Source organism: Thunnus thynnus, chromosome 23 (assembly GCF_963924715.1).
Source record: "Thunnus thynnus chromosome 23, fThuThy2.1, whole genome shotgun sequence".
NCBI classification, from domain to species: Eukaryota; Metazoa; Chordata; class Actinopteri; order Scombriformes; family Scombridae; genus Thunnus; species Thunnus thynnus.
Genome location: NC_089539.1, coordinates 17,795,973 through 17,820,630, shown reverse-complemented (window position 1 = coordinate 17,820,630; position 24,658 = coordinate 17,795,973). Strand labels below are relative to the sequence as shown.

Genomic DNA, 24,658 nt, shown 5'->3' with positions numbered 1-24,658 from the left:
ATAAACGTGTTTCACAAAATGTCAAACGATTCCTCTAGCTGTGTAATTTGTAAGAGGAGCTTGGAAAAAACGTAGATTTAATCTTTATATCAGAGGATATGGTAATTACTGTGTTGTGTATCATATTCCTGCACATGCACGAGTTAGAGATGAGATGATTTCAGTAATGTTGCCCACTGTGTTAAATCCCTTGGCATGGTCAGAGACAGGAACGCCCTGGTGGATACAGACCCAAGCTAGGGGTCTGGGCGCCACCAAGCAGGTTGGCCTCTCTGCTCGACTGAATCCTCCCAGCCATGATGGAGATCAAAGCCAGGCAGCATGTCAGGGGACCACAGAAGAATGATATTGTCATCCACCCTTCACCATCACCACGCTAATTCATTCTGTATCATGGCATTTCCTGTAGATAGGCCTGGTATGCCACTGTTTGTCTTGGTTTTTCTTGCTAAATTACACAATAAGCGGGAGGAAACATTGAATTTCACCATCACCCCAAGTGTTTGTTTGTTTGTGTCGCTAGCTATGGTGGTAAGCTCAATGCAACCCAGAGATAGACCGAACAATTGCTTTGTGGTTGAAGTGAAGTGGTCATTTCAGGACCATATAATGCTATAGGCTTTGTTTCCTGCATTTCACATGCTCTGCCTTTGTCTTCTATGCTTAATTGGATAAATGTAGTGGGTTTTGCAATGAAAATAGTCAGCCAAGAGTGCTAGAATGGTTTCAATTTTAAAACAATGTCATTACAGCAAGAGTTACCTCACAGAAACAATATTTCCCACTCCCACTTAAATCTATTAAACTGACAATACTTATCAGTGTATATCGATGTGTTTGGTCTGGCTACAATTCATGGCGTGTTTTTCTGTTTGCAATGCATGAGAACCATTGTTGTGGCAGGCTCCAACTCTCATGCTGATAACAGGTTGATTTCCGTCCTTCTGTTTGAATTCATGAGACGTTTTAGGGGAAATAGGGGCCTTCTGAGTCTCCCTGCTGAATTTAATCAAGCAATGAGACCAATGAGGTGAATTAAGGCTGGAGCTGACTCAGCCTTACAGAGGCCTCTTTATGCCGCTGCTGAAGTCAAGGGGGCCCAGGGTTAGCATGCATCACACACAGGAAAACACCAGGCAGCTCCCAGACAGTCCAGGCCCCAACAGTCCGCCCCTGAATCCCTCCCTGCTCGCCATTTATAAGGAGCATATCGCCTCACTGGAGCTACTTTCAAAGAGCTTTCGTTCACATTGTGAGGCCCCCCATTTCCTCCTCTCTGTCAGGAGGGAAATGTAAGTGTGCAGGAGTGGAAATGTTGCACAGTGGAAGGGAAGTGAATGGACGAAGAAAGCAATGTTATTTGTGGAACAGTGAGGCCCATTGCCTTAAAATAAACTTACACAAAATGACTTACTGGAAACTGCTCAGTCCTCTGCTGCTGATTAATGCCCCATTTTTCTATGGGCAAGGAGAGTGTTTGAGAGAAGGACAGACAGAGAAAGACTAACTTTTGTTTGATCCAAGGTCATTGAGTGGCCAGCTGCAAGGCCCTCTGTCTACCCCTGGGATCTGTCTTCCTATTGGACATCCTGTCCCTGATGAATTGTCACTCTTCTCATTTAAGATCACACAGAGGAAGTTGGCCACTGCCAGGACACACCCACCACGTCCTCGGCGGCCAATCAGCTTGCTCCAGTTGTCCAGCATCCTTCGCACTCAGAAAACCACAGCTGCCACAGGAGCTCCTCCGCCGGAATTTTTGTTTGTGTCCTTCCTTCCCTAATCTCTGACCACACACACTTGTTCACTTGTGACAGGCAGCCGCTGCCTCTTGGCCCCAGCCCAGTCCCCCCCTGTCCTCTGCACCGCCCTGAGACATCTGTGTGCTGTGAAGCAAATGAGCAGGAAAGCTGGGGGAACTTCAGAGTCAACTGCTGGAACAGAACAAGGGGGCCCCCACAGCAGAGTTATATAACAGTCAGAAATCTAACTGTATGCTCACATGAAGAACATCACTCTCTTTTGCAGATGCATGCCATGCTCTCATACCGTGAACATTACTTTACATGCATGCAGGCTCTGTTTTTTCTGCTTGTCTGGCATACAAGGAGGTATAGGACAAGCTCAAAGCTCATCTTATCCACATATCTAAGTTATTCCTTCTAGACATGAAGTTTTTTTCACTGCCAAATGGAGAGGACGTGATCTCATCCACTTAAAATCCAACCTATGTCGCTTGCTGCTTATGACTTAATCCAGGCTTCCCCTTTGTGCTAAGTGTCCCTGCCCACTGCTTGCACATAAAAAATGAGTGTTCTTCAAACACTTTGGGTAGGATATTGGATCTAGTAGATCTAAAATGAGACGAGGGGATCTAGTGTTTCTCAAGGGGTCTATACAGCATTGTAAAGCATTCTGCAGTTCAAGCATAAATGCCTTGTTCTGGCACCTCATAGAACCGCTTTTGTTTAAAGTGTACCCTCTTCCTCTCCCCTCCTCTGTCTGCTATTCCTCCTGAGTGCACGGTGGAGAATAGGGCAATGTTCTCGGAGGCTCTGGTAGGAGTGAGGGATGCAAGCTGCCGGACGTCAGACTTGTATACAGACTTAATGGAGGAGGGGGGAGATTCAGCAGTGACCGAGGCCCAAACTGTAGAAAAGAAACCCTCTTGTGTTCCAAGACCCAGACTAAAGACCAGACCCGGATGTTGCTATCTGTCCCATCATTGTCTCCTCAAATGTTGGCATTTTAGTTTGAATGACGGCTTTCAGTTTAGCCAAAACATTCCAAAGGCACAGTGTGGGAAACACCCTCTTTTTCCTGCACTGATTTGACGACGCTCCATTTGTTTTCTAATCTCACTGCGTAGTTGAGTGCAAATTAGCTGGTTGCAGCACAGGGCTTCCAATCACAATCTAAGGACTGATGGTGGGACTTACACAAGTATTAAGGAAGTGGGATTTACACATCCAAAAAAATATAATTATGAGGTGCCGGGTAGAGAAAACCACAGCAACTGTTGGGAGCAACGCAGCTACAAACAGTTATTTTTCCAATCCTGCATGTTGAGTTGCTGAACTTTTCCTGGAAAGCACCTTCTTTCCCACTTTCCCCCCTCAGCCACTCTGCAACGAGTGGCAGTGATGGGACAGCTTTGATGTGTGACACTCGCGATAGAGGAGCGCTCCACGCCGCTGATAGCATGACAGGAATAGCATGTGAAAGAGCAAGAACATGCGACTACCCATGAACATTTATGTTGCCTACTTTTCATGTTTTGGAACGGGTGTTTAGTCCACTTCCAGCGGGGGTGTAATCAGTTGATGTGAAAGCATATAGTATGCAACCATGTGACAGACAGAGACCACTTTATCTGCTCCCTGGCTGAGCTACAGCTATCACTCAGCGCTGGGAGGAGTGTTCACCACTGTTCACACCACAGCATTCCAGCCATAGCATCCTCTTCTCTACTGTCAGTAAACCCAGACAGCCAGCTTGACTCAGAGCACATGGGCAACCTGTAATCAAGCTTGGCCCTGAAACTGGCATGTAAAAGTAAATCCTGTGTTTATATCCGAGAGAGAGGCCTCCCTCATGGAACGACTTACTTGATCTTGCACAGGAAATACATAAGATGATGTTAAGCTTCAAAACAATCTCCAGGATTAAAGATCTTGACTATCACCCTCCACCTTTTCTCTCTTTTCTTTGTCTCTTTCTCTTGATCTGTGGCAGTCTGCCCATCTCCGGGCCCCTGTGCTCTGGTGGGTTCAGTGGACTGGTATGCAGCAGGAATCTTTGGATCAAGGTGATTTCACGCTCCTCCACGTTTTCCCAGGGCTTTGGCCGCTCTCTGTTACCTCTGTGCAGCCCGGAGTGTGTGATAGCGGCTGACATGTGTTATCATAGGACACATGCACAAACAGCAGCAACAGGGTAAGGCTGCTTTATCTGTCTAACACCTCTGTTTCCCTCAAGTGTCAGGCTTTGAATGTCTGGTATGGTAGGCTTCTTTGGCCTCTTGGGAGAGACCCCCTTTGGACAAAAACACTGTCCGAGGGATTTGTCAGCCCCTCCGTGCACAGACAAAAGGATAACCCTCCGACATGAAATCTCAATTCTAAGATGAATCCTCTCAAACATACACCCCCCCCCCCTCCTTTGAAGTAGAACTAATCTTACTAACCTTGACATTCCCTTAGAGACAGTTCCCACTCTCACTTCACAGTCTGCTCTCATAATAGCTCCACAGTGCTCTTTTTTTTTCTCAATGAAACTCCATATCTCATTCAGCTCTTTGGTGGCGACTGCAGAGGGGGAAGTTTGTGGTGTCCCTGCATGTGAGAAGTGGTCAGTTCAGCTCCTGTCATTCAGCTCGACTCAATGTTTTTGTTCTAACTGTAAATATGATCGGAAACAGCTCATTTAGATTTGGAAGATTTGTTTGCACGTTATGAAATCTTTGATAAGGACTTTAGCACTACCAGCTGCACAGAGGAACACAGAACTGAAATGGCCTTCAGAGATCAAAAGTGATAGGGAGTCAACAACCTCATGACTTCCTCTTCTCTTATAATCCTTTTTTTTTTTTTTTTTTTTTTTTTTTTTTTTTTTAACAGATGAGATCCTGTCTTAGAAGGACAAAATAACAAATAATTTTAGACATCCTGGAGACACCACAAGCACTCTCTGCAGATTTGCATGTCCATCCTCATACTTTCATCCTTTGGCATGCCACTATGCCAAAGGACTTCCTTTATGGAAAAGTTTTCTCTGGAAAGAGATCAACATGCCGTCCACACCCTTTGCTATAAGGATGTCTGTCTGCAGCATCACACTGTGTCCCATGGACTCCAGCTCATGTGGCAGGACTATGACCTGATTAAAAACACCAATGGTTTTACAGAGATAGTGTACTGACTCTCAACAACGGTTGTCACACAGTAACAGATATTTATGTGGCTATTTTGAACCCTGAATTCACATACAAGAGAAGGAATTTACAGCCATGTTGCAATTGTGGAGCAGGATATGTGTCATAACATTGGCTGAGAAACAATTAAAAGTCTCCACTGAAAAATAAATAGAAGTTTTACAAATAAATAGAAGCCGAGACTCCCAAAAACGCACAATAACATCACATATGTTAGTTAGTAGCCTACATTTTGACCGCTACAGATAATCAGTTAACATAGCTAGTTAGGAGATAACTGGCTAATAGTCCAGCTAGTTGCAAGCTAACTCCTCGGCTAAATTCAAACATTGTTGCTGTTCCTGACGTTTACTGACTCACTTTAAGTCTAGTTTATGTCAGTCTTGTGAGTAATTTTATCAACTTAAAGTGTTAAAATCACAAAACGTTGAATGAAGAAAAGCACATTTTTAGCTGTGAAGAAATGAACGGAGTGAAATGTTAGCTGAATGAGAAATGTCTCCGCACTTTCAATTCAACTTGAACTAGCAGCAACTGAACAACTCAAAATGTTTTATGCATGCATGTGTGCAAGGACTCTACTAAACTTCATGATGCATGCTTGTAATTATCTTTTCTGTCCAGCGCACAGATTCACATTACTGCACCGTTACTCACAGTTAGCTTGCTAGCCTTTTGACAATTCATCATTGTCATTTTCCTGCTTTCAGTCTTCATTTTATTGCATATTCTTCACATGTGTCACACCATCTGGGCTGGAGATATTTAGGCCTAATAGCAGATAAAGTGTTGATTTGTACCATAAACTTCATGTAAGCAGTGTATGATTTGCACACCAGTGACACAGTTGCATTTTTGTTAGTCTAACTCTGCTTTCAGACAAGTTAATATTAAATGTCTCTTCAGCATTATCAGTTCTGCTATTTTTATTGCAGATTGATGTAGTGATTTAACTTACATGCAGTTCATAAAAACTTTCACATCTGCTGTTGTGCACATCTGATAACAGGTAGGTATTTCAAGAGATCTTGCACACATGTTGTGATGTGTTTTATTGTATTTACAGCTGGAGATATAAAGAGCCCATATGATATTCTCCAGATCTGGATTACTTGATATGTATGCGAGGAACTAGTAGTTAGTATCTACATATGCAGCAGGCAAGTATGGATGTGTGAATGTACAATATATACCTGAGGTGTATATATGTATCGTGAATATTCAAGAGTTTTTTACTTATTTCTTCCTTGTAGTTCTATTTACTTCCTTGTTCTTATCTAGCACCTTTCAGGAAGTTGCACCTTCAATTTCGTTGTACTGCTGTGCAATGACAATAAAGGTGGTCTTTTTCTATTCTATTCTATCAGATAACATATTTTATTTACAAATTGTGGATATGAGGGCATAAGCAATAGTTTTTCAAGTGGTCCCACAATTTCTACATCTGTTTACAACGGATGGTATCATTAACCAACTGTAGATATTGATTGATTAGTATTTCATGTATGAGCGCTATTGCTGCAGCTAATGTTTCTACTTGTGTCTTTTTGAGCATTTGCATGTCATTTCTTTCAACAGCAATTTGTATATCCACATGTCTCATATTTATTACATTTAATTATAAGTTTTCCTTTTCCTCTCTATTTTTGTTTCTATGTTCTGCTATTTTTTCATAATGAAGCAGCTGCTTTTTATTTTCTCAGATTCAGTTTGAATCTTACTTAATAAAGTAAGATTATCCACATAAGCCCATTTTTTAATCTCACCAGCAATAGCTTATTTATTATAATCATATGTTTTTATCGTTGTTACTAGATAGGTTATAATTAATTAGTTTAACTATATTTAACATGTTGTGAACTTGCATAAGGATGATGATGATGTTTATTATTATTAATGTTATCATTACTATTATCATACTCATTCTGCACAAACTAGCTGTGTGACCTTTATTTCTAAATCGATTTCTGTTATTAGCCGAAATATCATGCAGAGGCATCTATTTTTTATTCCAAACTTCATCAGGAACAGAATCTGACATCCATTTCATCATCTTTGTAGTAATACTATATAAAAATAAATTGCACACAAAAAGCTCAAATGTACAATAATTGTATTACATAGGCTATTGAGTTGAAATAATACATAAAATGTCAATAAATATGCAGAAATATCTAAAGTTTAAACCAGAAGGTGAGGTCTACCTAAAGGTGTACAAATTAAATACAAATCAGAGGTACTTGTACTTTAGAGTTAGGTTACTTATACTTGTACATCACTTGAGTATTTCGATTTTATGCTACTTTGTACTTCTACTCCATTACATTTCAGAAGGAAATATTGTACTTTTTACTCCACTACATTTATTTGCCACTTGTAGTTACTAGTTATTGCTCAGGTTAAGATTTTACATGATATATTTTAATATTCTAACTGGTGTTTAAATTGTCTGCCCTTTTCTTTTTTTAAATGCACTTTGTGTGCACGGTGCTATATAAATAAAGTGTGTAATCATTAGTATAAAAAAACATAAGATACATGTATATAATATGATGCAGTAGGCTACTAATTCAATTAATCTACCCAAAGTATTGAAAATACACACAACAATAAACATTAAATTGCTCTTATGTGTATTTGTTAGTGATAAAAACAAACAATTTACTATACTATAATAATATAAAACTCTAAAAGAACCCAGCCTGCACAATGAGAACTTGTCCTCTTCAAGTACTTTTTGCTGATAATACTTCTGTACTTTTACTTGAGTAACATTTTGAATTCAGCACTTCTACTTGTAACGGAGTATTTTTAGATGCCAGTATTTCTACTTTACCTTTTAGTTCCCCTCCACTCAAAAATATGTTTTTCTTCTTGTTCCTACAGTCGGATGTTTGAGCTTCACTGTGCACAGTTTGACACTAGAAAGCTGTTTTCACATTCATCTTCTGAAAGTGGAAAGTTTCTATGAGCTCAATGAAAATCAAAGGGCGGGCCTATGAGCATGATTTACGACATCTCAATTAATTTGGAGCCAATCCTGGTTCAATATGCAACTTACACAAGTGTGATGTGGAAACTTGAAGCCTCCAGTGCACAAACACTGAGAATAGACTTTACAGTGAAGTAGGAGACATCTTGTGTCCAGCAGTTAAACATCTGAAACAAAATATATTTGCATATTCATAGATTCTTGATTTTTTTTTAATGAGGGAAAAGGAGTAGATGCCATTTTAAGAATTTTAACATGGTTATTAAACTGTTTTTGTGGAAAAAACCATGGCAGACACACTTTATTGCCTCAAGCAGAGTGATTTATATGTATTAATACAGATCTGTGGGGAGTTTTTAAGTGAAAGATCTGAATACTTCTCCCACTACTGGGCCTACGTCATGGTCGGCATGTCTGCCTCTTTCAGAGTGTTTTTAGAAAAGTAGGGATGTTGGTTAAAACTGAGTGGAAGAACCTTCTTCCTCAAAAGTATTTTAGTTTTGTGTGAGTAAAAGTCAAGGACCTCTGTGACTCTTAAGGACAATCAGGGACATAAAAGCCCTACGGACCTTGATACTGCAATGTTGCCCATTTTATTTTCATTTGCTGTCTTTTACATCATGATAAGTATTTTACTCTACCTATGACAACCCTGTCTGTTGTGCTTTAATCTGTTTGTTTCCGTTTTGTCAAAAATAACAATAATAATAGTATAATATATGAAAAAGATAAGTAGATGGTTTAAAGGTCCCCTCAAAACTTGTTTTAAGATGTATATAAAATACTCTACTTTGAATAATAATTGTGTCTCTTACGTTTTTTATTTCACAAAAAAAGTTCAATTATATGTTGAAATCCTTAAAATGGCATCTCCCTCATTAAAAATTCAAGAATCTATGAATATGCAAATAGGGGCGGGCAATATGGCTCTAAAATAATGTTTCCAAGTATTGCGATAATGATATTCTTGACAATATGACAAAATCCTCCTCGTGGGATTTTTGGCTCTCCTCATTCTCAACCAGGTGTTTCTGCTTGAGGTGGTGAAATAAGTTTGTTGTATTGCCCCCTTTGGTTGTGAAAGTCTTCTTGCACTTCTTACATATTACGGAGGTTTGTTATTGTACATCTGATCTTTTGTAATCAAACCACTTCCACACTACTAAAGCCGCTCTCCTTTTTGAAACTAAGTCCTCCACCATGGAGCTGGTAGCAATGCTACGTTCGCTTTCAGCCATGCTTGTTGTTGTCAGTGTGATTGGGTAGTGTTACTAATGTTGCCATGGAGACTGTAGTTTTCACTGAACTTCCTTACTGATATTTTGGTCTGGTAACTTTAGATAACTTGTGTTTAATTTGTTTAATTAATTTAGCCAGCTCTCTGAAGCATAAATTAAAAATGTTGTGGGACTCTTTAATCTCTGTCAAGCGACCCACCATAAATCAACCTTTACCTTGCGAGGCAGCTGGATTAGCAAGGTCACGAGATCCTCATTGGACGCTGATTGGTCTAAACCACCGGTGGTTCGGACACAAGCACATAACTTGAAGCCTGACAAGATGGATTCTCGCGTGATCTCGCTAATCTAGCTGCCTCACAATTTGCACTGGAGGCTTCAAGTTTCCACATCACACTTGTGTAAATTGAATATTGAACCAGGATTGGCTTCCAAACGATTTGTGATGTCAGAAATCATGCTTGTAGGCCCGCCCCTTAAAATCTGATTTTCAATGAGCACAGAGAAGCTTTCCACTTCCAGTTTCAAACTCTGCACAAACATAACTCTGCACAGTGAAGCTCAAACAATCCAGCTGTGAGAAAAAGAAGAAAAACACATTTAAAGACTGATTAATTAGACCGGAAGTCGGGCTATAACAGCGGCTTTTATTTTGAATCCTCAACCGGATATTGATTTTCTCAGTGCGGCAGCGAAAAGAACAGAAGAAGAAGAAGAAGCAGCAGCAGCCGGAGAGGCAGCAGGTCAGGCAGCAAAACCCAGCAGCCTCAGCAGCCTCATGCTTCGTCCTGGGCGCTTCTCCTCCTATATTGTGACAATATTTATTCGATATTTTTATATTTTATAGCCTGAGGAGGGGGGAGGAAGAAGGGGGCCCGAGTCATGGAGCTGTACTGCCTGGAGTCGGACACAGCCGTGAAAGCCCAGCCTGACCCAAACATCCTCTATGATGACAGAGTGTTGCAAAGTTTATTAACAATTGAGGACAGGTTTTTACCGCAGTGCTCGTATTTCCAGCGGGTCCAGAAGGATATTCAGCCTTATATGAGACGAATGGTTGCAGGTTGGATGCACGAGGTTTGTGGGCATTTTGCTATGATGAGCTAACAGCTTTCAGCTAACCTTTTTTTTTTTCTTCTTCTTCTTTTTCTTTTCTTTGCATGTTGACACGCATCCTCAGGCTAATTTGGGCTCATAAATGGGGGTATTTTAGTTCATAGAGAGTTGTCAGTGTTGTTAACCTATTTGACAATTGAATGAGAATGACTCACCAAAGGCGTGGAGGAGTCGGAAATTCCACCTCAGCTTCAAAGGAGTAGCCTAGCAAGATATTTACTTTCATTAACAGCTAAAAAGTGGGTGTTTTTCGCTAATTAACCAACGCAGACGACAGGGGAGAAGTTAATCTTAATTTACATAATCGAAAACGCGACATTTTCCCCTCACTGTAATTATTATTAATTTTTTAAAAGGGCCTCAAGCTCAAGGCAAGGGTAGGCAGCGAGCATGCAAACCCACTTTCATTTTCTAAAAGATAAAAAACACTTAAAGTAAGTAAACTCTTTTGATTTATAAGTGTCGGAAACTGTTTTAACACGACTTCTAAACATTTTGCACACGTTGTAAAGCTTGTAGATGATGTGTTTTAATTTTTATAGATATAAATACGTGTGTGTGTGTGTATATATTTTTTTTTTCAAAGACGGCAAGCCCAACAAGGATGACGAGTCTTATGGTTGAAAGACTTCCTATTGAGCTAATTTGTTTGCGTTGCTTGACTTTGCAGCCTTTAACTGACTAAAGAGACAATAAAACGAGTGATTAAACCTTTAACCCAAAGACAATGGAAAAATCTGCCCTATATAGTCTGTAGCCTGTAGGAAAACCACCCCCATTCCCAATTTTTTCCCTGAAACTGTAAATAATCTCGTTTTCTTTTATTATAGCTTACATAGTAAGTTAAGCATAAGTTGCAACATATAACATATATATATACATTTATCTATCATCTTTCTTCAGGTGTGTGAAGAGGAGAAGAGTAATGAAGACGTCTTCCCTTTAGCCATTAATTATTTGGACAGATTCTTAGCAGTGATGCCCACAAGAAAGAGTTATTTGCAGCTTCTGGGAGCTGTGTGCATGTTCCTGGCCTCCAAGTTAAAGGACAGCAGGCTACTATCGGCAGAAAAGCTTTGCATGTACACAGACAACTCCATCACGCCGCGGGAACTGCTGGTAAGAACTAAACGGTAGATTGTCTTTTCAGAGGCCCCGCATTCATTCGTGGGAACATGAAATGCAGTGTCACAATTTGGGATGATATTATAATGCTAATGGCTGAGTTGGTTTCACAGGAAGTGTCCCATTTTTCCCTATAAGTGGAACTGTGCACAATACAGCCACATCCTTTCTCTGGATCCATGTGGACTGCAGAGGTGTGTGATGCCATCTAGTGCCAGTTATGCAGTATGGAATTTGGATTTAGGATTCAGCTAGATATAGAAGAGTGTGTACTATTTTAAAAAAAACCCAGCCAAAATGCTTTAACAGAGGAGTAATCACTTTAGAGCATTTTCTTACCATCATGCATCTTATTAAACTTTAAGACCAGAGTGTGAGTACTCAGCCAGGAAACTTTGAGGTGTTGTTTTCGAGAGAAAAGTCGTGTAACTAACGATTATTTTCATTATAGGTTAGTTCAAGTTGTCTGTTTTGTCTGACCAACAGACCAAAACCCAAATATATTAAGTTGACAAGACAATCTCAACTCAAAAGTCCACATTGTAGCTTGTTCTGGAGCTTTTGATTGTATCACACTGTCCTCATCAGCAGATAGAGTTTGCTCAGTTGCCATGGAGATGTTAAAACTTTCCATGACTCTGAGAGATTCAGTTTACTATCACATATAAGATATAGGGTTGCAACTAATGATTATTTGTATTATCAATTAATTAATGAGTCATTTGATCTGAAAATGTATGTGAAAAATGTCGATCACTGTTTCCTAAAGGCCAAGATGCAACCTAAAGTGTCTTGTTTAGTCCACAACCCAAAGACATTCAGTTGACTGTCCAAAGAAGACTAAAGAAACCAGAAAATATTCACAATTAGGAAGCTGGAATCAGAGCATTTTGGCATTTTGTCTTAAGAAATGTCCAAAAATGATAATTGTTGCAGCTCTACGCAAGATTAATTTGCAATTATTTTGATGATAATTAATTAGTTTCAGTCATTTTTCAAGCGAAAATGCCAGACATTCTCTGCCTACAGCTTCTCTGATGTGAGGATTTGCAGCTTTTCATTTGCTTATGTTAAAGTAAACTGAATATCTTTTGGGTTTTGGACTGTCGCTCTAGACATTTGAAGATGTCAGATTATGAATTATAAAACTTATGATGAGCATTTTACACTATTTTGCTACATTTTGATGACCAAGCAGTTAATCAGGAAAATGATTGTTAGTTGCAGCCTTAAAGAAATGCAGCAAAACCTCCCAGCTGAGAAGCTGAGATTTATGCATTGATACATGATTAATCGATTATCAAAGTAGCTGCTGATTAATTTTGTCATGCAGCTAATCAAACTCTGGACCATATCACAGTTGAAGAGTTCAACCTGCTTCTGATTTGAACCAAATGGCTCCACATGCTCTCTATACATCCTATTGTGTTGCCTGCAGCTGTTTAGGGAAATGACATTTGTCCCATTTGATGCTCCATATTGTCGTAAGACTCCAGATTCCTGGATATCCTCACAGGATGCACAGAAAAGGCAGCGAAATATTTTGCAGCTCTTCCTTGTAATGAACACATCACTGCTGGTTCTTCAGCTGGAAGAGAGAAGTTGTGTGTGTGTGTGTGTAGGGTTGAGGGGGGGGGTGGGGGGTAGTTGTGTCGGGGCAGCTGTCCAGGAAGTGAGCACACCGACAGCAAACCTCCGCCCGGCCTCATGTCACAGTCAACAATCTCCACGGGGGCTAAAATAGGTTAAATGGTAGCATGTGTTGTGGTAGGTTATGTACAGGAAACCCACGTGAATTTGAACGACGACTGACATTTCGGATAAGCGATTGGTGACGGACAGGGGGGACGGTCCCTGCTGGAGTTTGGGTTTCAGTATTTACTACATTCTACATATAGGTGACAAATCTCCTTTAGAAAAAATGAGAAATTCAATTCATCAGCATTTTAAGTTAAAAGAAAAAAGGTTGCATAGTGTTGCTTTTGCGTCAATAGTCTCAAATCACAGGATGTTAATATAACTCAAAAAACTTGAAACAAACTGAACTTGTATTTATCAACATCTGCTCCTGAGACAGCGTCATCTCTCTATTAGTGTCTACACACTGTATATATGAGTTTAGCTAAAATCTAGTAAATACATACATAAACCTCACTCAGTATTGTAATGGTGCAGTCAGAGAATCTGTGCTCATAGTCATAATGAAATGATCATGGTTTTTATACCATGAACTGACAACAGATGATTTGATAGGGGACAACACTTCCTCCTAATGTCTAATTCGTTCGTGGGAAACCAAGATGAGAAATGTCAGGAAATGCTTTCAATTTCAAACCTTTTAAAGACCTAAACTGGCTCTTTGATGCAGCAAGATGCTTGAAGACAAATATGGAAATGAAAATCAACATCAATATTGACAATGTGTCAAAAGGACATGCACAAATGTGTGTGGCAGTTTATGAATACACTACTTTTACATTTGCAAATGTAAGCTGAGATTTATGCTTGTGAACCTTCATTTGAGGATACAGCACATAGTGATAGTTGGTGTGTGGACGGGTGTAAAGGTGTGAATATTCACACTAAGATTTGTCAGCGTCTCCAAATGTCCATCTTGACGTGTGGAGGAAATGTCATGACTAATCTGGTATAACAAGACATATGGAAACCCTGGGAGTCCCATTTGATTGGGTGTGAATTTAAAAAAAACTGGTGTCTCTTGTCATTTTCTCTGTTAAAGACGCTCATTATGACAAATGTGACTATAACAAGTGTTGGCAAAACACCAGTGCACATTTTAAATCTTAAAACACATTCACACATTCATTTTAGATATTAAAGCCTCCATTTTTATTCCCATAGAGGTACATTTCTCAAAATACTGAAAGCCAGACAGAAAACATTCGCACGTAAGTGAATTTGCGGGTTGTAAAAATGGACTTAACACACAGGAAATGAAATCATGACTTGTGTACACCTTTTCTTGCTGGTGTTGCAAAGCCTGACTGTATGAAGAGTCAGCTGCCTGTTTGCTGCCTGTGCAGTGCAAACTCATTGTAAGCTGTTTGAGGCTTGTGACAGGAAGGAAGGGGCTAGCTGTCTCACTGGCAGGGCCTCTAAGCAGGGCAAAGCTTGTCACATGGCGGCGATATGAACTCAAAGGATGCGAGGAATGAGAAAGGCACGCAGATAATAAGATACAGCGAGGAGAGATAAAGAGAAGAAATGTTACTCTTCTTACAGAGCCATTTCCTCTGGGAATAGGGACGGACTGTGATCTTTTTCACGGTCAATGGAATCATGGCACCACGCCATTCAACCCTCTGACTGCGTAGATTCTGCCAAGAAACTGAATTTGAACTGACTGACACATTTTTTTTTTTTTTTTTTTTTTAATCATGGTCTTCTGTGTCTTTCAGGAATGGGAACTGGTCGTGCTGGGGAAGTTGAAGTGGAACATGGCCTCGGTCATCCCCAATGATTTTATAGAGCACATCATACGTAGGCTGCCCCTTCCCAAAGACAAGCTGGCCATGGTCCGCAAACACACGCTGACATTCATCGCCCTCTGTGCCACAGGTAACACAGCTGCTTATCATTTCATGTGTTCTTTTAGTGCCTTTTTTCTTTTTTTTTCTTTTTTTAAAACTTGTTTGCTCACTCGCACGCTCACTTCGCTGCCTCATTGCTGTTATTTCCACATCCAGCAGAATATTCCCACACACACAAACATTCTCCCGTCGTGAGTCATCTGTGACTATGCCTGTGACCTCTTTCTTCTCTCAGCAAAGTCCTCTGGCTGCATTTCCCTTATCCACTTTCTAGTCTCTCCACAGCCTGTAGTAGGGTTTTTCTTTTTTTTTTTTTTTTTTTTTTTCTAAACAGCCGACCAGCTGCTGAAAGCTGTGCTGGAGCGCTTAAAGTGGTCATTTCCAGGTTTCTCTTCTAAACGCTTGAGAAAAATCCTATCGCGGCTCTGTTTAGATTAGCCACGTACATCGGTAATGAAGACGATTATATCATACTGTATCTTGTATGCTAGTAGACGCACGCACTCAGGTGCAGCTGAACTTCTGTGCTACTTTCCCTGTATTGTTTGTTGACAGGGAAGCTTCCAGGTTTAAAAAGTCAGGGCACTGATCCAGTGATCTTCCTTCCTCCTCCCATCTCGGCCTCGTGTCCAAAATAAACTCTGGAGGCTCTGGAGAAGCACAAACTCAGATGTCCCCTCAGGCCTCTCCCTAGGTGAATTTCCATGGCATTCCTTTGCCTATACTAGGAATCCCACTAATATTTTCATATCCTGGACAGAAATACGACTGCAGGATCACCTAATACACATAATATATAGCACTCCTCTGTCACAAGGCTGCCTTTCATCTGCTACCTCCTTCAGCTAATTCGATGAGGGAAATAAAACAAAGGAGGTCACTTCAGTGCAGTGAAATTCCTCAGAAACGCTAGTGCGGTCAGATCTGGCCAATAAGCACTTGTTTATTGAGCTAGTGATTGGAACCATATAGGCTCCTTTAATGAGATTCATGTCCTGTTTACCGACGTTTTAGTATCACACTTTTTAAATATATATGTATATATGTATATATATATATATATATTTGGGTGTGTTTCAGTGGTTGCCTCTGCTATTCATAAGCAGCTGGTTATATCCAAGCACAAAGCAGCCGCAGTGGAAAAAAAAGGAGGCCTGCTGTGGTTGTGCAGTAATGTAAATGTTTGGAGTTTTATATGGAGTTGAGATGTTATTCTTATGATGGAGGAGCTCCTCCTATGGACAGCTGGTCCCTGGAGGAGAAGATGGGCGTAGCGAAGCAGGCTTTAATCAGAGCTATCAGGCCACCAGTACTGGTTTGGTTTAGGCTCGTACAGCATTTAACAATTGCATGTGCCGAGTTACTGCCCTTTTGTGATTAGCGTTGGTCATGTACATTCAATGAGACAGGAAGAAGGGGCTGTGTATTGTAATTGTGGAAAAAGAAAACACCGGGGACTGTATTCACAAAACATCCTAACGCTAAAAAAAGCTCCCAATAGGACGAGTGAGGAGAAGCTCCTGAAAATAAGTGGTGTGTCAGTCTTTAACTTTAGAAATTTTTGCTCTAAGAACAATTCACAAAGCAGTTGAGCACTAAAAGTAGCTCTTGAAGAATAGATCCAAATCTGTCCTAAAACAATAATCAGGTACCAAAATTAATGTTGACACATGTTTTTCTTGCTGTACTCATTCCTCCTATTCATACAGGCCATTAGAAGATCCCTTCATAACGCACTCTTTTTGTTAAGTATACTTCCACTGCAGGAAACAGGAAAACACTGTCCGTCAAGACACAGAGGGAAACGTTTACTAAAAAGATTGTAAATGTGGCAGATATCCACCTTTAGTTGACTAACTCTTATGGCTGAAGCCTCATGTTGTCTTCAGATAAACACACTAAGCTGTGCTCCGTCAGCTGCTGCAAGTAAAACTCGTCATCGTGTCCATGTTTTGTAATAACAAACTTTTACAAGCTCATTTTGATGGTGGGCAAATCATTACAGCACTGATGAACTTCTGAATTACTCAACTGAATTATTCATCAAGCCAAAAATGTGCTAGTCAGACCTCACTTTGTTCTACAGTTCATTAACTGTTCATAAAATACTCTCCAATTGAAATAAGTGAATGAATAAATGCAGTCACAACATCCAGCTATCTAGCTAGCAACATTTGTTTCTCATATTCCTGTCAATATTTTTATTTTACACTCATTGAGAGCGGTCACGTCCAAGTGAGTCACTGGAGTCACTGAAGACATAGTGAGTAAGTTCACTCATGAAACACAGGTTTCATCCAAAGGTCCTCAGTTCCTCAGTAAAAGTTGCTCTGAAGAGTTTTGTGAAAAGGTTTTGAACTTTTGAAAGCACCATGTAGGAGGACTCCTAGTGGTAAGATGAGATACTTTGTAAACATGTTTCCAGGTCAGGTTAGCCCATAAAATGAAAATGCCTGACCAGGCGAAAACTGAAATCACTTGACCACATGATGAGCTGTTAAAAAGTATCTTCGGCTCAGTATTTGCGGAGGTGTTTCATGTTGTCCTCTCGGTTGCTGCCTGCTCTTCCGCCTCCTCAGAGCAGGCCTGTTGTCGCTTAAAGCCTTTTAGACTAGGATACGGACCAGAGGGAGTCGTTCTTGGAACTTGTTGCTCACTGAGTAGGAGGATTCCTTCTCTGCTTTTCTAATCAGAGCTGAAGTTTCTATGAGGGGAAACCACACAGGTTCCACCATGCAGCGACGTCTGTTGAAATTCAGACTGTGGGAAAGTCAGCCTCAGCTGCGGAGCATGCATATTGGAGATGATTCAGATGTTTGTACGTCTCATGCATCTATCATACTTCCTCTGGGCTGATTTAAGTGTTACAGCTTTTTGTGTCACAGTTAATAATGTGATTTCTGCACATCAATTTCCTTTTCATCTTCCCCCCGCCAGATGACCGCCTCGCAATGAACCCTCCTTCCATGATTGCCACTGGCAGCATGGGAGCTGCTGTCTGCGGCCTGCAGCTGGACCACACTGACCAGAGGCTGAGTCGAGACAACCTGACAGACCTGCTGGCCAAGATCACCAACACAGAGGTGGTGAGTGTCCCAGCGAAGGAACTTTTTATACCTGCTACAAATCGTTAGTCATCAGTTGTAGCGTTACACAACAACGCATTGTTAATAATAATCATGGCAACATCTCAAAAGCAGGATCGAAGGCTCTTTAGTAAACAACAGGGATGACTTCAGTAGTGGCAGATTGAAGCTATTTACTTTTCATGGAGAGAGAGGGAGAGCGAGTTTTTGGCTCTTGGCTGGGGAGCCAGACTGCTGCTATAAAGAGCAGCGGCAGAGGGAATGTCTTCTTAAAACTCAGAGCCCACATTCTTGTGGTAAGACGCATGCAATTTCTTTGCATGGCTCCCACTTTAGCTGTGTGCCCCTCCTGGTGGAGGAATATGTCCGTAATGAAGTCGGAGAAGCGTCTTTTCCAGAGGAAAAAAGGGCCAGTGAAGTAACTGAAGTCTATCTAAGCTGGACACATGTAGACATATTTGGATGACTGTTTAAATATATGAAGACTCGCTTGTATATAGTTGTGTGTTGGCTGAGTTACAGATGCAGTGAGAGTGAATGGAGCTTTATAAGGCTTGACTCATAAACTGTAAATGCCATCATAATGAGCTTTTGTGCATTTTATTAGTGTGCGATATGGAACATTTTGATATTCTAATGTAGTTTGTATGATACAGCTGCCGACTTATAAATACAATGGGAGTGAATGGGCCTTCGTTGGCTTTAATATAATATATAATCTTACAGCAAGTCATAAACTATAAATGTGATCATTATAAGATTATGTACAGTTGATCAGTGTGAAATTATTAGCATTTTGAAATTTTAATGGAATTTGTACTGTATACAGGTGCAATGTTATAAATACAATGGAAGTGAATGGGCCTCCATAGACTTTAATGTAATATCTAACCTCTTAAGAATTCGTAATCTATAAATGTCATCATAATGACATCATATACATTTGATTGGTGTGCAATACTGAGCATTTTAAAATACCAATAGAGTTTGCACTGTGCACACTGGCTGCAATATAAATATAATGGATGTCTATGGGGATCATATTTAAATATTCATAACTCATTAAGTAAAAAAGTTATCAAAAAGAAAAGTAAGAGCAGACATCTGCAGTTATGCACGATTTGACACGTGAATCATCATAGCGAATGTGTCTTTAAAAAAAAAAGCAGCATTTACAGTTAAGAAATACTACATACACCACATATATTTATCCCAGTGTGTGTGTGTTTTCATTGTCACAGTATCTTGTGACACCAGAGGACCAGTTTAGAAGCCTTGAAATCCAGAAAGGCCACAGCCGACGGTCCAGAGGAACAACACGGTTGCCTCTTAGATTTGTGGTTACGTTGCCGTGGCGACGTGGGCCCCGCAACCCAGCCGTCACAACAGGCGCTCCGACTGCAGCCCATCGGGTTCCAATTATCCGTACATTTCAAAGGAATGCTGGCCTCTTTGCGAGCCTCGGTGCATTCTTTAAGGGTCCCGCAGCCAGCTAACTGAGGCAGACCTCCCACATCTCCACGCAGACCTGCTGGAGGAGGAAGAGGAGGAGGAGGAGGAGGAGGAGGAGGAGGAGGAGGAGGAGGAGAGAGGGACGGAGACAGCGAGAGGATCCCCTTTCACAAGAGAAGTTGTCCAAAAACATCCGGTCCCACTGTCCTATATTCTGTTTTACACCCAAACTCAGGGTCAGGGTGCAGTAGGTCAAAGCCATTTCCTCTAGACCTCCACATGGGACTGACCGTGCTGTAAACTCAAAGGGGGTTGGGTGGAGAAAGGGAGTCCAGCATTTCAGATCTGCTTATCTGTTCCCCACTAGACCACAGAGCTCTTTTAGGACCCCCAACTCCCTCCCTCCTCGTTTCATCACACACACCCCCCCCAACCCATGTGCTCATACCTCAGACATGCTCAGGTCTCGTGTCCGAGCATTTCTGTGCCCGTTGTTGGTATCGGAGTGTGCTGGTACCCATTGTTCTGGTCATGGTGCAGACAAGACCACCTACCTACAGACGTATAATTCCCTGCTGGTATGCCACACATGTGACCAAAGCTGTTAAACAACTTGCACGTCAGATGTGCCAAACACGCCATATTTCTGAGTGTCTGTGTACAGGTGAACAGATTAATCGATCAGTTGATCAACAGAAAATGAATTGGCTGCTATTCTGATAATCGAATAATCGTTTTTTTGTCTTTTTTTTTAAGCAAAAATGCCAACTCGCAACTTCTCAAATGTGAGGATTTGAGAGTTTTCTGTGTCATTCATGATAGTAAACTAAATTTTTGGGAATTTGAACTCTTTGTCCGACAAAACAAGACCTTGGACTTATGACATTTTTGAGACAAAACGATTAATCGTGAAAATAATCGTCAGTTGCAGCCCTCGTAGAGATGGCTGTGTGGTTGCTGTGTAAATGGTTAGCCTGATTTAAATGCATATAAACACAAAGGTGTAATTGAAATATGTGTGTGTGTGTGTATGTATAACAACTTGTGACCCTGTTTTGTTCCAGGATTGTTTGAGGGCATGCCAGGAGCAGATAGAGCGTGTGCTGGCCGCCAGCCTGCAGCAGGGCCAACAGTACCGGCAGGAGACCGGGGTCAGAGCGGGCAACAAGGCGAGGGAGCAGCAAGACCAGTCCAGCACCCCCACAGATGTACGCGATGTCAACTTATGAACTCCCGTCGCCGCCTGATACACACCATTCACGCCTGTCTACCAATGAACTAACAGGACCGAGGGGCGCGTGAGCTGCCAGTTATCTACGTCAAAGTCGCCCCCCATGAGCGATGGTGTGACAATCTATGAACTTTAGAAGTTTTTCTCGTTTTTTTTTGCCCCATTCATACCCAAACCTTTTTGTATGGGCCACATGTAATCAAACAAGGTATTTAAAAACGGTAAATTCTTGAAAACTTGATAGTGCCTTTTAGGTTTTCCGGAGTGGAAACCTGAATATATTTTCATACTTGAAAAAAAAAATAGTATAATTATATGAAATATTCTTTTTGATACAACCTAGCAAAAATAAATATGATAAATAATGTATATTTAGCTAGTATTTAGTTATGTTACTCTTTTATCATCTTTAGCAAGCAGTTATCAATTCATAGTTTGAGTATTGAGTTTTCCTCATGTGTGATTCATATTCATTTGTGCAGGAAAGCCTGTTTAGTCGTGTTATGATTGACATGCTGATAATACAGTACATGGCATTTAAACCAAGCTGATATCCAGCCAGAGGAGCGCTACTGTAGCTAGCCGCTCTCTCTATCTAGCATACTGTGCACCTGCGACTATTTATGCTGAAAAGTGCTGGCCGGGAGTGGGCTGGGCCTGCTCACAGAGGAGGGACGTGAAGAGGGTTTGAGGTCTGGAGCAGTGGCTACTGTCTGAAAGGTTAATACAGAGGACAAGGTCAGTTACTGAGGTCTTGATTTCACTGTTAAATCAACAGGCCGGTATGTTAACAAGACAGTATGTGCATGTATTTGAATTCAGCGGGGCTACATTACTATTGTTCTTTGTTCTAGCTCCTACATGTTAGAGAGCATTTAAGAGTGTTTAGTAGTTGCATGAGATTTTTTTATTTTTATTTTTTAGCCGCAGTCAGGTAGTACGGATGTAATGTTACTAGAGAAAGATGATTCAGCATGTTTTTTTTGTTTTTTTTTAGAGGAAATGGATGTAAGTTGAAGGGTTTTTGTGAAGTTTTTTTCAAGAAAAGGAAAGCATGTGCAAAGTGGAGGAAAATGCTAGAAGTCTGGATGGATGAATGATAGCGAAACGGCGGGGATGTTAATTTTAGCTATATGATGTTTCTGCAGTTGCACGTTACTTGAGCGACACACAGGAGGAGGAGGAGGAGGAGGAGGAGGAGGAGGAGGAGGAGGAAAGAATCCCCGGTTTTCTCCTCTTGACTTGAGATGATATCCGGGGGTTCAGTTTGGCTTTGCTGCAGTTTCTCCTGTTATCAATTTTTACCATTTTTTTGACTTTTTCGGAGAGAGAGAGGGAGGATAGGAACAATATTGATGCACTTTTAAAACACACTCCTTAAAAATGGTAAGGGGATAGTGGTTGAGGAGAGTTCAGTGGGTTATTAGGGTCTTTTTTTTTTCGTTTTTTTTTTTGTTTTGTTTCAGTTCTAGTTTTTTCTTTTAAGTTATTTGATGTTTTTTGGGCTGGATTCCCATGGGGTAACGCACATTGTCTTGAAAGCTACGCCCCGACAGGTGCGTAGAATATTCCGTGTTTATAGTATAATAGTATATAAACTAAGAAAAGCCAAGTCACATGTAGACTTAGAATTTTTTGATTCAGTTTATTTAACCTTATTTGAATTTTTTTGGTTCATTCATAGCCAAACCTTCCAATAGTTCTGTCAAAGAGTTTTAATATTCTGAATTGTGTTCATGTTTTACTTTTTTCTTCTTTTTTGTTGTTTTTGCTCTCTAAACTGAAGTTTTAAAACTGCCATTTTGTGAGTTTTTTTTTTTTTCTCCATTATAGACGTGGGTAGGGGTTTACATGTTGTGAAAGTTAGACTGTATATAATAAATTTTTTTTCCCCCATGAGCAGAAATGCGAGAAATCCTCATCACATTTTAGAACAGAAGTCGTTTCTAAAATTGTATCCGTGCATGTTCTGTTGTGCAAAAGCCAAAATGTTTGTTTTTCCAAAAAAAAAAGAAAAAAAAAGTGCTTTAAACAGAAAAAATGTTGACGCTTTTAAAAGATTTGTGTATAAATTTAAAGAGATAATTCCAAAGTGAGAACAATAGATTATACACATCATTCTCTTGCTGCTATGAAGCTTTTCTTTTCTAGTCTTACACAAAGATGCCTTATTGTGATTCACTTGTGTGCTGCTATATTATGAATTTTGTATATGTTCTTTGCTTTTCTTGTTATATGTGTACTGGAGGGAACGTAACAGTTTGGTGCGGGACTGGAAGTACTCGTGTTTGCCGATCTTTTGATTAGCATGTTTTTATTCTTGTTTCATTTGTATCTTTATATACTATCATATTCTTGCTGCTTCTTTGTAATGTTTGTGTACCTCAGGTTAATTGGACGGATAGAGCGAGAGCCCATCTCGCATTACCTCATCACACTTCACATCACACACGTCGTTTTTTTTCACTCTGAATTTGTTGGACGGGTTTCACTTTTTTTTTTTTTTTTCTTTTTCTTTTTTCCCCCTGGATGAGAGGGAGGACGGTGTTTCCTCTTTAAATCCAGAAAAGTTTGCCACCAGATCCCACTGAGCTGTTTCAAGTGACCATAATTTAAAATAGGTTATTTCATTTATCTGGTGCTAAGTCAGAAAAAAAACAGCCTAAACTGTATGTTATACATGTATTTGAAAGACAAAAAGCAAGTTACTTTTTCTTACTTGGAGTTTCATTGGCATGTTAAAATCAGTTCATTGGAATAAAGTGGGGGTTTTTTTCTTTTTTTATTTTTGAGGTACCCATTTAGGTGAAGTGTAAACCACCAGAATGTTTGTCATTGTTCACAGTGTGGTTGTTATTCCAAACCTCTCTCCCACTATCCCCATGTGCAACCACACAGTGTACCTCAACAATTTCTCCTCAATAAATTGGCTAAAATCACATGACTGGTTTATTTGGTGTCTGCCTCTCTGCATGATTAAACACACTGCTGGATTGTGGTTCTCTGTTGCCACTAGAGGGCGATTAATCCATAAAAACCATGAACAGTGAGTCTAGAAGAACAAATGCTATTCTCTGTGACAAAAGACTTTAAAGGACGGGTTCAGTCAAAACAGTCAGTCAAATGAACATTGAAATATTTTTTTCTTGTTGTAATCATTCCTCCTGTTCATACTGACCATTAGAAGATCCCTTAATAATGCACTTACAATATAAGTGATGGGGGACAAAAATGTATTTAAAAGTTTATTTGAAGCTAATATGAAGCTTCAGGCGTCCACAATGAGTCAATTCAAGTATTTATCTTTCAACATTAGTCTTTTTAGTGCCAAAGTCCCTCTTTTTGTTACTATACTTCCACTGCAGCTCAACAGGGAAACACAAAGAGGGAATTTGATGCTAAAAAAGACTGTAAATGTAGCAGATATCCACTTGATATGACTAAGTCAGACCGCTGAAGCCTCATTTAAGCTTTAGATAAACTTTTAAATGCATTTTTGCACAAAATGATTGTATGGACACACTGTGGATTTTGGCCTCCATCACTTACATTGAAAGCATATTTGAAGGGAATCTTTTAACAGTTTGTATGAACAGAAGGAACGATTACAGCGAGGAAAACCTCTTTCACTGTTCATATGGGCACCTGACTGTTGTTTTAAGACTGACTTGAAAAATTGTGAAACCTATTCTTTAATGCAAAATTATCCTAAAAGACTGCAGGATTATATCTGGAAAAATGGAAAGTTTTTTCTATTTGCTGTTAAAAAACTTAAGAAAACAATTATTTTCTACAGAAAGACAAGAAGGGAAAGAAGGGACAAGAAGGTTGATAAAAAGTTCAAATAAAAACACATAGGTAGCACTGCGATATCTCACAATAGTGATATATAATTATATCTTTACATCCAATCATTTAAGTAACAGTTTGACCC

At 40.1% G+C, this 24,658-nt stretch overlaps 2 protein-coding genes across 3 annotated transcripts in view; both read left to right on the top strand.

The window, feature by feature from the left end:
• The window catches only part of golgb1 (golgin B1), a 104,164-nt gene that overhangs the window by 55,890 nt on the left and 23,616 nt on the right, over positions 1-24,658 (top strand). The gene's annotated exons all lie outside the window — the stretch shown is intronic.
• Positions 9,745-23,663, top strand: LOC137175813 (G1/S-specific cyclin-D2-like). Of its 2 annotated transcripts, XM_067581707.1 has the most exons (6): positions 9,745-9,906; positions 10,011-10,240; positions 11,183-11,398; positions 14,824-14,983; positions 17,893-18,041; positions 20,558-23,663. In XM_067581707.1, exons 2-6 carry the CDS (start codon positions 10,046-10,048, stop codon positions 20,720-20,722), a joined length of 885 nt encoding a protein of 294 aa, XP_067437808.1. In that variant the 5' UTR covers positions 9,745-9,906; positions 10,011-10,045; the 3' UTR covers positions 20,723-23,663. The 2 variants fall into 2 exon arrangements, with proteins under 2 accessions (XP_067437808.1, XP_067437807.1); XM_067581706.1 differs by having other exon boundaries at positions 9,748-10,240.

Coding starts and splice junctions, on each gene's coding strand:
- LOC137175813 (XM_067581707.1), top strand. CDS start 10,046: ATGGAGCTGTACTGCCTGGAGTCGGACACAGCCGTGAAAGCCCAGCCT. Junction 11,399..14,823: donor TCACGCCGCGGGAACTGCTG/GTAAGAACTAAA, acceptor TGTGTCTTTCAG/GAATGGGAACTGGTCGTGCT. Junction 14,984..17,892: donor CATCGCCCTCTGTGCCACAG/GTAACACAGCTG, acceptor TCCCCCCGCCAG/ATGACCGCCTCGCAATGAAC.